We start from the raw sequence: 15,908 nt of genomic DNA, 5'->3' as shown, positions 1-15,908 counted from the left end.
TAACACTATTTCCCAAGAGGTCAGGAGAAGAGGTGGCATCATTTGTTGGGTAATGCGTATGAATCTAAGGTAAATTAAAACTGCGCGTTGCGTCAGCTCTCATCTCCGTCTCTTTGGCACTTGAGACATCAGGGTTCCCACAGTTTGCTATCATCAGGTTTCCCCAGACACTCACACTCACACACACACACACACACACGCCGCGGCCTTGACTCTGTGTATGGCGTGAAAGATGTGTCTCCGCGTCCTCCCTCAGGGCCACCGTCAGCAGTGTCCCATGGCCTCGCTCGCTATAAAGCTTCTTCGTGTCCTGCCTGTCCCACTGTTTGCACGAGAGCTCCGTCATGAGGACAACGCTGGTGAGTAACGCGGCGAGGGTTCCCAAGCTAAGGGGATAGTGCCGCCGGCCTCCGTTCATCCCCTCCTCATAGAGCTGGTTTCACAGTCCAACACAGTGTCCTCGTAACAGCCCGAACCAAACTATAGAATCCCATACAATCCAAAATGGGGAGGTCTTCGATGCCACACTAAATACACAAGACTTTTCCTGTATAGTTTCATCAAATTTGTGAACTTTAATATAAACACCAGACACTATGCAAGGAAATTTCGAAGGCTCTGGTATTGGTTTGGGAGCTTACTAACCCATCATGGGGAACTGTGAAAGTGGCTCATAGTACTGCAGCAGAGGCCCGGAAAAGGCCCTAGTTTTTGAGATGGTGGCAGCCGAATAATAACATTTGTCCTCATGCCTGAAATTCATCTTTAGGGTGTGGGGATCATGAAACGGCGTGATGACATCGTTACAATTGTGTGCGATTTGCGTACGGCCGCCAAAATCAATAGCCAAAATAGCCTTTCTCATCCCCGACGCTACATTACCCGATTAACGCAGAAGAGAAAATACGTTTATTCGTTAACTAAAAGCTTCATTGTTATAACGTGGCTGTGTTTATCTGCAGTTTTCACATCGTTAAGCGTGAAATTTGAGATCACTCGGATAAGAAAAAACATCAGCGTGTAAACCATAGCGTCAATGTGAAGCATCTATCGGCAATATCAAGGTCACTTACCGTGTTTTTGCCAGTGATGAATTCGTCCTCGTGGAGTCACTGGAGGTTCAGGGGATGGCTTCTAGTACACAGCACGAGGAGGTGGGACTTCATGTCTTCTGGGGCAAGGCCAAGGCACACGCGTTTGGAGGCTTGCTAAACAGAACAATACAGTCTGTTCATGCCTGTGGCGAGGATAATGATATCCTGGAAACTTTCACATATCGTAGCGTAGCGCAGAACTATGGTGAGCCACGTCAGAAAGTTGGTGTTATGGACTCGCTCAACACGAGATTATGGCGTTGTCGATACCAGTGCAGAAGGATAAAGTTCTGGATCTCGAAGTCACTTGTGCTCCCTGCCTTGCTCGATGGCGGTGAAACATGGAGGTTAAATAGTGAGTTGAAGAAGCGAAGCGAATCGACGCCTTTAGTGTTGGATATCACTGGAATGACTTTGTGTCAAACCAGCAACTACTTCGTGAGACTGAATCGAGATCTGTTATCTGCATACTCCGTGAACGTCATCTCCGGCTTTGCTTGCACGTGGCACGCTACCAAGAAGCTGACCCTGCTCATCGGGTTGTTTCTGTGAGATAATCCTGAGTGGAGGAGGCCAAGGGGTTGCCCATAAACCTCTAGGATCGAGCAAGTCGATGGATATTGCGGGAGATACGCACTTAGTATGAGAAAGGCGATGGCATGGAAACTTGTTCACGGGGATATGCAGCGCCGGATGCCATGCGGTGTGTGTTTCCGGGGTCACCGAGTTCGAGACAGTTGGCGCGCGTGACGCAGCGGCCTCCTTCCGGACCCTGCAGTGCACAGCAAGTCTGTTCCGCACGGTTGCCGCGTGTTTATTAAAGCGGCTATTACACTGGGCGAATTTTCCGTGGATCTTAGTCAAACCACGATTTCCGCTAGCGTGGTTCTCATTTGTTTCGTGTTATTGCTGCTGATGATGGTGAGTAATACCGTCGTCCTTCGGTGAAATCTACCGTAGCTTTGGAAGATCATGGACACGTCAGAAAACCACGGAAATAGGAGAACCACGCCAGCGGGAATCGTGGTTTGACTGAAGATCCACGGAAAATTTGCCCAGTGTAATAGCCCCCTAAGCAGACTTGTTAGGAAGTGTGGAAACAAATACTAAAAAATGGATCTTTCTCTGACGAATGGGAATCCTTACAATATACGTACGTTCTGATATGGTTACTTTGTATGTTAATTATGTACTTATGTTCGCAATGTGCAACCACTGATTTTGAGGCTCTCCCTAATACAGTCGACAGTGTTGATCTCAGGTGTTCATGGCGAGGTACAATTGTCGCGAAATGTTACGCCTCGGTCACTCTCAGCATCCATATCTAGCATTCAGCGCACCGCGGCTAAAACGTTTTATACTGATTGTGCTCCGGTCACCTTTCCCTCACTATAAAAAACGAAAATGTTACTCACCGCGCCAGGCAGACTCAACACCTCGTCTGGACTGCGTCAAAATAGTAGTTTGGACCTGGAAAAATAAGAAAAAAAACACGATTAATCATTGCACGTACACATTAGCAAATACACGTGAAAAGTAGATCAGGTATATAGTTATTTTGATCCTTTTCATGACGTGTCTTAAGGTAATATGAAAGATATTTTAAAAGTAAACTGTTCACGTTATTATAAATGATAGGGCGACATTTTCTCAGACAGTGTTACATGCTTTGAAGGCTTCCTCGTTGTAGTAATAGTAGTAGTAGTAGTAGTAGTAGTAGTAGTAGTAGTAGTAGTAGTAGTAGTAGCAGTAGTAGTAGTAGTAGTAGTAGTAGTATAAATATCATCATCATTGTTATTATTATCATTATCACTACTAATACTGTCATTACCTAACAGCACACACAACACACGAGCACAACGCCTCACACCTGACAGCTCTGCAAAATGCTAAACACGCGTCCGCAGGTCATTGTTCAAACACCTCCACCTTTAAGAGAGCCTCCGTGTGCCTTGCCTTGCCTTCCCCTCACCCTCCCTCCCTGCCCCCAGATCGCAGTGGTCCTCGCTGGCTTGGTGGCGGCCACACTCGCCCACTACGGCTACGGCTACGGGATTCCCTACGGAGGATACCTGGGAGGCTTGTCTTACGGGAGCCATATACACGCCATTCCCTACGGCTACGGCCTTGGCCACCACCACCTCATCGGGAAGCGCAGCGCCGACCCGACCCCGAAGCCTCAGAAGGATGACACGGTCTTCGGCACTGGCTTGAAGCGTGAGAAAAGTACCCAGCAAGGTTCCGGAGGAGTGTTTTCCCTGCTGGGCCGAGGCGGCTACAATAACCCCGGGTACGGATACACCATTGTAGGGAATAACGGCGGCTTCATCCCAGGCGGCGGGGGTAATACTGGTGTGTACGGCGTCGGAAATACTGGTGTGTACGGCCCCGGATATACTGGGGTGTACAGCCCCGGAAATACTGGTGTGTACAGCCCCGGAAATACTGGAGTGTACGTCCCAGGAAATACTGGTGTGTACAGCCCTGGAAATACTGGGGTGTACGTCCCTGGAAATACTGGTCTGTTCGGCACTAACACCGGGATCTACCCCACCACGGGTTTCGGCTACGGGAACTACTACCCCAACACTGGCTACGGCTACGGGAACTACTACCCCAACACTGGCTACGGCTACCCGAACTCCTACCCCGTGTACACCGTGGGCGGCTACCCCTCCACCGGCAACCCCGTCTACTACACCCCCAACAACTATGGCTTTAGCGGTTGAGCTTATGGAAACGCCCTAACGTAGAACGACCTATCTGGATGACTTGATGACTGACTGACTTGCCCACGAGAACTACAGTACTACCCCGTCTACACCGTGGCGGCTACCCCTCCACCGGCAACCCCGTCTGCTACACCCCCTACAACTGGAACTGCTGGACCGGCTGGAACGCCCACGGGAACGCCCTAACGAAGAACGACTGACCTGGATGACTGATTGACTTGACCACGGGAACTACTACCCCGTCTACACCGTGGCGGCTGCCCCTCCACCGGCAACACCGTTTTCTACACTCCCTACAACTGGAACGGCTGGACCGGCTCGAACGCCCACAGGAACGCACTAACTAAGAACGACTGACTTGGATAATGAAAAAAAAAAGTATGAAAAATAGAAATGAACATCAGAAAGACGTCAACAAACCACATGTACATCCACATTTTTAAAAGGTCGAATAATATTTTTCCTACAAAAAAATGATTGGTGTTTTTTTTGTATTTTTATAAGGTTCCTGCGGCTTTAGACTTGAAATTTTTACGAATCATACAACAGGGGATATTTTTTTTACCAAAGGACACTCACGACTTTTGCAGAGGAGCTATTTTTTTTTTCTAAATGATTCTACTTTACCTAACCTAACCTTACCAAACCTAATCTAACCTAATCTAATCTTATCTAACCAAACCATAAAAATAATCTGTAAGCCGTCTCTCTCTCTCTCTCTCTCTCTCTCTCTCTCTCTCTCTCTCTCTCTCTCTCTCTCTCTCTCTCTCTCTCTCTCTCTCGTTGTAGTAGTAATAGTAGTAGTAGTAGTAGTAGTAGTATTTATAGTAACATTAATACCAGCAGAGACTTATCACTATAGACTAACAACTTACTAACAACTAAAGCAAGCATTCATTATTCATAAGAGTCTACGTGAACATACAAAACGAAGACGAACTCAACTATGAACGAAAAACAAACAATAAAAAAAAATGGATGCAAGATAAAGTACAATAGTTGCTGCTTATATTCCGTTTAATTCTGGCACCAATCATTGCAGGCAGTATCATATATATATTTTAAACGCATATATATTAAAGCGCCAACCAGCTGTGTCGTCAGTCATCGATCAAACAACGCAGTGGAAAATCGACACATCTCTACTTTTAGTAAGCCCATTTTTCATCGCGTTCACCTAACTAATGGGTTTCAAATGATAATAAAGCTTTTTTCCACTGCATTTTAAACGATATACATATTTTCCCAATCGAACTGTATTGTCAATGCATAAAACGAGTAACAGATAAAAAGCGGACCCATGACTGTCCTCTAAATGGCAACCAATGACAAATATATCCGGGGTGGGGGCGGGAAGGGTCGGGATGAGGCGGGAATGGTCGGGGCGGGGCGGGAAGGGTCGGGGTGTGGCGCGGTGTACGGGGAAGGGCGGGAAGGGTCGGGGTGTGGCGCGGTGTAGCGGGAAGGATCGGGAAGGGTCGGGGATGTGGCGGGATGGGGCGGGGTAGGTCTTATCAGTACACGGGCATCCGGAGACCTAGGGGAGCGGGGAGGTTGGGAGGGTTGATCCATCAGCTTAATCTGACTAATCTACAGTTTTTTGACCTTCCTGTTTAATGTTGACGGTACGTTGCAAGCACAAATAATTCTCTATATATGTATTTATCTCTCTCTCTCTCTCTCTCTCTCTCTCTCTCTCTCTCTCTCTCTCTCTCTCTCTCTCTCTCTCTCTCTCTCTCTCTCTCTCTCTCTCTCTCTCTCTCTCTCTCTCTCTCTCTCTCTCTCTCTCTCTCTCTCTCTCTCTCTCTCTCTTTCTATCTATGGCTGTCTATCTATCAATCTGTCTGTCTTTCTATCTAAACAACTAACTCACTCACTTACTCGCTATCTATCTAGAAATTTATGTATACCAACAAATACATATACATTATACAGCACACATATACAAACATCCCCCCCCCCCCCCACACACACACATACGCCCCCCTCCACACATACACACAATCCTCCCTCTAACACACACTCACACATATAGTAACAGAAGCGCCCCACAAAACTTGCCAAACAACAGCATACATATGGATAGTCGACCGGAGGGGGCCACAAGAGCCAGCGAGGGCCGCGGCGCCGACGGAGGCCGAGGGGGTTGAGAGGTGAGAACAAGGGCCGAACGAGAGACACAAATTCAATTACTCCAAAACTACTCTTGACGTAACTCCGGCCTAGCACCCTCCCTCCCTCTCTCACTCTCTCTCACTTTTCCATCCTTCCTCCTCCTCTTCCTTGCAGTATTGAGAATCTTCCCTCCTTCCCTCTCTCCTTTCCTCTCTTCGTCGTCCATACCACACAGAATCTTCCCCCTATCTCCCTCCCTTTCCTTCCTCTCATCACTTAGTAATCTCTCTCTCTCTCTCTCTCTCTCTCTCTCTCCTCCTTTTTTCTCTTTGCTCCCTCTTTTCTTTATTTTCTTCCTCCATTCGTTCTCTCCATCCTTCGTCTTCTTTCCTCCTTGCTACCTGTTTCTCCTCTTTTTCTTTCTCTTCCTCCTCCATTTGTTCCTCCTCTCCTTCTCCTCCTTCTCTTATTTCTCCTTTCCTTGTCTCTCTCCACTTGCTTCTCCAATTCCTTCCTCCCCTCCTTCTCCAGCGCCCTCTTTTCCTTCTCCTCTTCTTCCTCTTTTTTCTCTTCCTCATCCTCTTCCTCCTCTTCCTTCTTCTCTTTCTCTTCCCTTTGTTGATACTGCTCTTTCTAATCCTGTTGCTCCTCCTCCTCCTCCTCCTCCTCCTCGTCCTCCTCAACCACCTCCTCTTCCTTTCCTCCTAACAATTTAATTTCTCCATTTACATTCAAAGGCAAAAATAAATAAGAAAAACACACACACAACAAAAGCTCATTACCGTAGGATTAACATTCATTTCCAAGCGCTCAACACAATTCTGATAACTTGAATACATTATCTATAGACATGCAAACAGGTGGTGAACGGGGGAGACCCACTGCCCAGGAAACACTATTGCAATTTGTCTGTCGGACCAAAATACATAAATTCATATATTCCGGACAATTTTCTCAGGCGGACATTTTTCCTTCACAATTTCTATCTTTCACTTTTTGTTCCTCCGTTCCCTTGACAAGCGAACAGTTATCTTTAAGCTTTCACCCTGAGCCGTCTGCTTCTGCTTCTGTGCCTCCTCCCTTCACCCTTCTGCTGGGGACATAGATCGGTATTGTCAGGCGTTTTCACTCCTCACATCACCTACTCCCAAAGCCCAAAAAGGAGGTCAGTCGGGTTCAAGTGAGTTTTTTGTTACGTTCATGGTACAGAAGAAGGGTCAAACTACCTGAAGGGTCATAAAGCTACCCCTGGAAATGCCCCAAACTACTACGAAAACATCATCTACTCCCAAAGGCCGAAGAGAAGATCAGTCGGGTTGTAGTGAGTTTTTTGTTAGGTTCATGGTATAGAAGAAGGGTAAAACTAGCAGAAGGGTCATAAAGCTACCCATGGAAATGCCCCAAACTACTACGAAAGCCTTGTCAAGTATGTGAGCTTGGTTGTTAAATAATATGATCTTTCTTTTATGACGTTTCCAGACTCACATCACCTATTCCCAAAGACCGAAGAGATCAGTCGGTTTGTAGTAAGTGTTTTTGTTATGCTCATGGTACAGAAGAAGGGCCAAACTACCAGAGGGGTCACAAAGCTACATCTAGAAATGCCCCAACCTCCTACGAAAGCCTTGTCAAATATAAGAGCTTGGGATTGTAGTGAGTGTTTTTGTTGTGCTCATGGTACAGAAGAAGGGCCAAACTACCAGAGGGGTCATAAAGCTACATCTAGAAATGCCCCAACCTCCTACGAAAGCCTTGTCAAATGTAAGTGCTTGGACTCCGAAATGTTTAAGCGCCGCTCCCTGCATCCCCTCTGCCTTTCCCTCACAGACTCAGCTGCTGCCTTGGTTCCTTTGCCGGGCTCGAGGAAACTTAATACGTCGAGTGAGTCAAAGCCGGTGAATCAGCGGGCCGGGGCTGTATGTGAGGACGCCTGAGCCGGCCAAGCGGAGGGAGGCGAAGAGCAAACACTCGCTTCACAAAATTACTAAAGCGCTCAAGACCGTGGCGGGATGACCGTCTGCTCCAACCCTCATGCTGCTGACAGGAGGGAGGAGAAGACTTGCAAAACACGGCCTTGTCTGTGTGTGTGTGTGTGTGTGTGTGTGTGTGTGTGTGTGTGTGTGTGTGTGTGTGTGTGTGTATGTATGAATGTATGTACCCTATGTATGATTTCTTTTAGCGCCTGTAGACTTTCTTGAGGGGTATCTCTTGTACGACTCCACCCCATTAGTGACTCAGGCGAATTTTATTTATAGTGGCTGCTATGACATATGTATATCTATGTATGTACGCATGTCTGTATGTATATATGTATGTATGTATATATGTATGCACGAGTATGTATGTGTTTCAAGTTCTTTCGACGATGCTTAAAGATGATACATTACTTGTCATACTTGTGGTCGTGGAGTGCACACTACCAGATGGTCTCTATTCAGTTCCACACTTACATTTGCAATACACGCACCGGGGGAGAGGGGGAGCGGGGGGGGAAGGGGGGCAAGAGGGGGGTACTATGGACCGTATTACTAAACATTTCGTCTCCCAAGTTCACATATTTGCCAAGGCTTTCGTAGGAGTTTGTGACATTTTCAGAAGTAGTTTCATGACCCTGGTGGTAGTCTGACCCTATCTCTGTACCGTGAACCTAAAGAAACACTCATTAGAACCCGAATGATGCCCTCCTTGACCTTTATAAATAGTTGATATGACAGGCGAATGTGTCTTATAATACCGACCTAACTCTTGCTTCATATATCTTGCACTAACGAGGTTTTGAGTCCGCATGATTGTCGGCCATTGCTCCTCGACGGCCGATAACCGTCACAAACACCTCACGGGGAAGAGAAGCTCACACTCGGCGCTATAATCAATGCACGCACGCTATCAGAGCGGGGAATATCTCTCTTTTAGTACTCGTGATTGCAGAGCCCGGAAGATGAAGCCATGGTTAGTTGACGCTCCTCAGTACTCATGGATGCATTTTTCTCATCCCACCGTTTATTAAAAGAATATATACAGCCTTTTGTGTGCTAGGATATCGTCTCGCTAATGGAATCAAGTACCAGTGAAGAGATAGCATGGTTGGCAGTCACTCCGCAACACTCATGGATTAATTTATATCGCAGCAACCCGTCTATTATGAGATTCAGAGTCCGTCGATAGCTAGGAAGTCAAGTACAGCTAAAGGAATCAAATACCGATGAAGAGATATCACATTTGTCGCTCCGCAGTGCTCATTGATTCACTGGACTCATCGACCCCTTTGTCTGTAGAGTATATTTAGTCTTTTGAGTGCTAGGACATCATATATCGACATGGGCTTCAAGTACCGATGAAGGGAAAGTAAAAAGAGTATACGGTCCATTCTCAGCTGACCCCCAAAATAAAATGGTGCACGGGAAAGTCATTTATAAGTGTAATGCATGACAAATGAATATAGAGAGTGACTGAGTAGAAAATTGTGAATGAGGCGTATATCTGAACCTTTTCTCCCCTACACTCGTACAGACAGACAGACAGATAAACAGACAGACATAGAGACAAACAGAAAGACAGACAGATAGAGAGACAGAGCCAAACAGACAGACAGAGATAAACAGAGAGACAGAGCAAGACAGACAGACAGATAGATAGACAGAGAGACAGACAGACACACAGACAAAGACATAGACAGACACACCACACACCACACACACACACACACACACACACACTTTAAAATATGCAGATCAATGCAAGAATCTGCGTATAACTTTTTCCCAAACTTACAAAACAAAACTTCGGGAGGACATGGATTCAAAAGTGATCATTTAATAAACTCTCGAAGTCCTGAGTTTTTAAAAGAAGGAAAGGATTAGAGATTCATGCCTCGAATACTTTTGTTCTCTTCTTTGATTTCTTTTTTTATATTTCTGTACAATGGTTCGTCTGTTTCTTTTTGCGGGCTTGTCTGTCAACCTGTCTGTCTGTCTGTCTGTCTGGTCTGTCTGTGTGTCTCTCCATCTGTTCGTCTGTTTTTCTCTTCTTCCCTCTGTCTTCTTGTCTGTCTATGTCTTTGTTTGTCTGTCTGGTCTGTCTGTGTGTCTCTCTCCATCTGTTCTTCTGTTTTTCTCTCCTTCCCTCTATCTGCTTGTCTGTCTGTGTCTTTGTCTGTCTGTCTGTCTGTCTGTTTGTCTCTGTTTGTCTGTAAGTCTGTCTGTCAATCTCTGTCTATCTGTCTGTTTATGTTCGTTCGTCTTTTTTCTTCCTTCTAGTTAACTGTCTGTGTCTTTGTCTGTCTGTCTGTCTGTCTATCTGTCTGTCTGTCTGTCAATCTGTCTGTCAATCTCTGTCTATCTGTCTGTTTATGTTCTTTCGTCTTTTTCTTTCCTTTTACTTAACTGTCTCCCTTTGTCACTGCCTGTCTTTCTTTCTTTCTGTCTGTCTGTCTGTCTGTCTGTCGTTTTCGTTTGCCTGTTTTGTATCTTCATCATTTCTCTGTCTGTCTATCATTCTTTCTTTCTTTCCATCTGTCTGTCTGTCTGTCTGTCTCTCTCCCACTGAGACACACAAACACCTAGACTAAACTATAATGCTTTCCAAACTTTTCGACGTCATTGTCAGAGAAAAAGAAAGACAGCATTTGGAAGAGGAGGAGAAGGAGGAAGAGGAGGAGGAAGAAGAGGAGGAGCTGGTGTAATTATGAAGCTTGAGAGAGGCTCGGCAGACACACTCACACACACTCACACACACACACCCGTCAGGAAGAAGACTGCTGAGGCCGATTAGAGTGAGGGGAGAGAGAGAGTTCGTAAATAGTTAAGCGCTTGCCTAAGAGAGGTGGCGCTGGCTGCCTCGAGAGTAAAATGTTTTGTTTTTATACTGCGAAAGGCGAAGGAAGCGAAACTTGAATTTGGAAGTGGAATAAAAGGAGGAGGAGAAAAAAGAAGTAGGAAAATGAAAATGAAAAGGTGGAGGAGAAAAGGAGGAAGATAAGAGGGACCAGGAGGAGGAGGAGAAGGAGGAAAATGAGGAGAACTTGGTGCAAAAGAAGGAGGAAAAGAAAGGAGAAGAAAGAGGAAAAGCAAGATGGAGAGGAGGAAAAGGAGGAGGAAAAGGAGGGGAAGGAAGAGAAGAAAAAAGAGGTAGGGAAAATGTCACTGAGAAGGAGGAAGGGAAGGAGGAAAATGAGGATAAGTTGGCGCAAAAGAAGGAGAAGGAGAAGAAAGGAGAAGAAGAAAGAGGAAAAGCAAGATAAGGAGGAGGAAAAGGAGGAGGAGGAAGAGAAGAAAAAGGATGGCGTAGAAAACAAGTGTCATAGTAAGTATTATAAGTTAGATTCAAAAAACAGCAAAGAGCAACAAGAATGAGAAACAAAAAACAGCAACAGCAACAGAAATGGGACCAGCAAAGAACACTATCGAACATCATTTTCATTTCAGTGTGTCGAGACATGATAAACTGAAGACCTGGGTGGGTGGGTGGGGGGTGGGGGGGGGAGGAGGAGGGGAGGGAGCAAACTCACGATGGAAATTCAACCCACTCCAAGAGGCAAAGGAAGAGCAAAGGAAAGACTCGGAGGGCAACTTCTCACTCTGCCGGAAGTGACTGAAAATAAAAGAAGTTCAAATGTATTCCAGGGAGTTCTCAAGGTCTTGATTGACTGAATGACTGATTGATTGGGCGGTCCAGTAGAAGTGCAGCATAGGAGAAGGTTTAAATAAGAGTGTAAGGCATCAATTAGTTACATCGACACCTCAAATGTATGCTTGCAAGTTTAAAACCCGTCCGCTGCGATTGGCACGAATTCAGCTTTCACTGGTAGCCTGGTCATGTATAGTCCCAGGTCCTTCTCTGCCTCTGTGGTGGATAGTGGAGTGTTTCCCATGTGGTATTGGTATGCTGGATATCCTCTCCCATAGTGCAGGACTTTACATTTTTCCTCATTGAATTGTAGCAGCCACTTTTTGTTCCATTCCTGTAGCTTGGTGATGTCTTCTTGTAGGAAATCCGCGGTCAAGGGGTTAAGAAAGGTGTTAATTGACTGAACGGCGGATTAGGGTATTTAGCGAAGCCGCAGCAAAGGGAGTTTTAAGTAAAAGTATGAGGCATCAGTTAATTTTACATCGACGCTTCAAATGTATGACTGCAAGTTTAAGAAAGGTGTTAATTGACTGAATGGGTGATTAGGGTATTCAGTGACGCTGCAGCAAAGGAAGGTTTATGTAAAAGTGTGAGGCATCGGTTATTTACATGGAAACCTTAAAAAATAAACTACTTAACTATTTTTCGCAACTTCTCAGGAAATCGCAAAAAAAAAACAGTCTTATTATCCAACCAATTTGTGACATGGGCAGAAACGTTAATGTGAGAGGTGGAAGCGTCTTAGAAAACCGACCTGAAAGTTATAAGTCCGTATAGAACACCCGACTGATCTCCTTTTTGGCGTTTGGAAATAGCTGAAGTGAGCGGAGGAGGCGTCTGGTGATGTATGTGGCGGCGGGCGAGGGAACGTCCTATCGACCACCTGTGCGATGTTCAGAGAGAGAGTTATATGATGCTTCCGGGGGGGAGGTGGGGGTATTTCTGAGGTGTCTGCCGACCGACCAGAGTGCTATAAATCCGTATATAACACCCGGTTGATCTCCTGTTTGGCCGTTGGAAATAATTGAAGTGAGAGGTCGAAGCGTCTGACAATACCGATCTAAAAGTTATAAACCCTCATATAACACTCACGCCCTAAAATGACTAGGGCAACTATACCAAAAGCTGCCTCGCCACGTGGATGAAAACCTGATTGAGCCAAAACTCTAGAAATGTCCAAAAAATGCCTTAGGTTGTTCGTGTGTGAGAGTGACAACATACAGGTTTGCCCAATACCACTAATCCAGGAGACACTCATGTACAGAATCTCCATTGAGTTTGATAAATTCTTGAAGGGATGTGAGCAAAATAAAATAAAAAGAGTCTTGGTTCAGGGTTCTGTTGATGGATATAATAAACAATTCTTCAACTGTTTCGTTTTCTCTAATAACTTGAAGCTCCATTAAAAGGCCCAATGTCACCCTTTCAGCTCTGATATAAAAATAAGTTTCACCTGCATGCTTTCTTTCTCTCTCTCTCTCTCTCTCTCTCTCTCTCTCTCTCTCTCTCTCTCTCTCTCTCTCTCTCTCTCTCTCTCTCTCTCTCTCTCTCTCTCTCTCTCTCTCTCTCTCTCTCTCTCTCTCTCTCTCTCTCTCTCTCTCTCTAATTACTTAAGACTCTGGCCTATGTCACCCTTCTTAGGTCATCCGGACTCGTTAAATGTAAATGGATGCGTCAGTGGAGAAAACTAAACATAAAAGTTGGCAGCGTTATTCTCAACTGCTTTAAAGTCTTTGACGTTGAGAGGCAGCGACGTTGGCACTAGAATGACACTTATGGCAAAACCCACTCAGAGTTTTGCATCATTATTAACCTGTTACTCGGCATCCAGTGATATGATCTCCCTTATTTTGGCGGCTAAGTTGCATGGATTTATTGACACCAAGAAACGGAACATCTATCCATACGAATTGACCTCCCTTCTGGACATTCCTTCTGTTTGATTTTCAGGAGCAGCGATTCGCGGGCTTTTGTGTTTTTCTTTGTTTTTGGCCCTTGAACTGTTTCCTTTACTCGTAATAATAGTATCAACTTCAAATGCATTACACCCCTAAATGCATATTCCTGAACTGTAACTATAGGTTCAGCACCAGGTCAGGTTATAATTAGATATAGATTATTTGCAATAGGAGATACATTCTACCGGGAAACATTGATAATTAGACCCGTCCGCTGCGATTGGCACGGATTTCGCCCTCGCTGGTAGCTTGGTAACATAAACTCCCAGGTCCTTCTCTGCCTCTGTGGTGGATAGTGGAGTGTTTCCCATGTGGTATTGGTGTGCTGGATTTCCCCTTTACATTTTTCTTCATTGAATTGTAGCAGCCACTTTCTGTTCCACTCCTGTAGCTTGGTGATGTCTTCTTGTAGGAAATCCGTATCCAAGATATTACAAAGATATTATGTGTTTAGTTTGTGAGCCCCGACCCGCGCGTGACCCACGGCTCAAGGTTCGGGGAGGTGCCGATCACGCAGGCACCTCAGAAATACACCCCCGGGAAGCCTCATACAACTCTCTCTCTGAACATCGCACAGGTGGTCGATAGGACGTTCCCTCGCCCGCCGCCGCATACATCACCTTCAAAAACCATTACAAGCTGATGAATGAAGTACGTGAGAATCCCGCCCCAACGTAATGCATCAGGGAACATTAGTTAAGTCGTAAATCCTAATACTTACAAAGCTGCATTACGCGTGGGCCCTCCCCCTCCCTCACCCCCTTACAGACTCACTGGTGGCTTTTAAATGTTGATGGACGTTTGCAGTCATACGGATGCCATGCTTTGCTTAACAGGAGTGCCAACGACGGCTAATCATGCTTGCCAACCCTACTGAAGCAAGAGAGGCAGAGACACAGAGAAAGAGAGACGCACAGAGAGAGAGACAGACACAGAAAGAGAGAGAAACAAACACAGAGAGACAGAGACACACAGAGAGAGAGACAGACACACAGAAAGAGAGAGAAACAAACACAGAGAGACAGAGACACACAGAAAGAGAGACAGACACACAGAGATAGAGACACTGAGAGACAGAGACACACAGAGAGAGACAAACACAGAGAGGGAGACAGACACAGAGAAACAGAGATAAAAAGGCAGCTTCTTTGACCCAGTTCGTTCTGCCGTCCCTCCCATCACACGTCAAGGAAGTCTGATGGGTATTAAAGGACGAAGCGTTAAGGAGGTAAGGGAATGCTTCTTTTCTTTATCTTTGAAGCTACGTTATTCTCCCTTCGAGGTCTTATTAATAATGTCCCTGTCTATCTCACATACACACACATATAAATGCAGATAAAGACAGACAGACAGATAAATAGATGAAAGGAAAGACAGCCTGACATACATACAAACTGACAATCAAGAGAGACACATAGACAAGCATATAGACGGAGAAACATATAAGCTAAGGGTACCAGAACACCTCTCCTCCCGAAACTGACCCCTCTTTCGGCCACCTCTTTGGATTCTTTTTAGGAGCAGCGAGTAGCGGGCTTTTTTTTATATTGTTTCCTTTTTTCTGTGACCTTGAGCTGTCTCCTTTGTTGTAAAAAAAAAGGAGAGAAAATAAGGGCATATACAGTACACACAAATAAGTTCAAAGCGGATAGTCAACCCTTAAACCTCAAACCCAAACAAATGAAATAAAACTCAAAATGAACCTGAAATGGACGCTTAGCTAATCCTGCCTTTAATCACGTCACGCTTACTGGCCTTCGTGACAAGTGAAAAGCGCATTAAGTTATCCGTATACAGAGACATAAGTGAAAGTGTCGTCGATCCCCAAGGTCGTCAGTGGCTGAGTGGCATTTGTACACCCCGGGGTCATTTATCCACAGCAGGGCTCACGTTATTAGTTCCCATTCATAGGGCGTGGCTGTGGACCCCCTTGCATAGTCTGTTCCGGCAGCAGAGTCATTGGAGCCTGGCGTGGGCGTGTGAGCGCTACTGTGAGGCAACTGAATATCGTTAGGCTTTTGTTTCACTCTGTTTTTTGTATTCTTTTCCTTTAATGTCTGTACTATTCTCTTTTTCTATTCTACTAACTTATTCGGTGAAGCTTGGCGTCGGTGTGTGAGCTCTACTTTGAGGCAACTGAATATCGTTAGGCTTTTGTTTCTCCTTTGTTTGTTTTTTTGTATTATTTTCCTTTACTGTCTCTACAAATCTCTCTTATACTTTCCTACTATTTTTTTTAGTTTCCCTTAATGCCCCTTCGTGGATCTCAATAATAATAATAATAATAATAATAATAATAATAATAATAATAATAATAATAATAATAATAACAATAACAATACTACTACTACTACTACTACTACTACTACTACTACTACTACTAC

General features: G+C 45.1%; 1 protein-coding gene across 1 annotated transcript; it reads left to right on the top strand.

The window, feature by feature from the left end:
• Window positions 1–227: 227 nt before the first annotated feature.
• LOC126988661 (shematrin-like protein 1) lies at window positions 228–4,039 on the top strand. The gene is made up of 2 exons (XM_050847018.1): window positions 228–359; window positions 3,086–4,039. Exons 1-2 carry the CDS (start codon window positions 345–347, stop codon window positions 3,821–3,823), a joined length of 753 nt encoding a protein of 250 aa, XP_050702975.1. The 5' UTR covers window positions 228–344; the 3' UTR covers window positions 3,824–4,039.
• Window positions 4,040–15,908: the final 11,869 nt, after the last annotated feature.

The sequence above is a fragment of the Eriocheir sinensis genome, chromosome 70 (genome assembly GCF_024679095.1).
Source record: "Eriocheir sinensis breed Jianghai 21 chromosome 70, ASM2467909v1, whole genome shotgun sequence".
NCBI classification, from domain to species: Eukaryota; Metazoa; Arthropoda; class Malacostraca; order Decapoda; family Varunidae; genus Eriocheir; species Eriocheir sinensis.
This window is presented reverse-complemented; position numbering and strand designations above follow the sequence as displayed.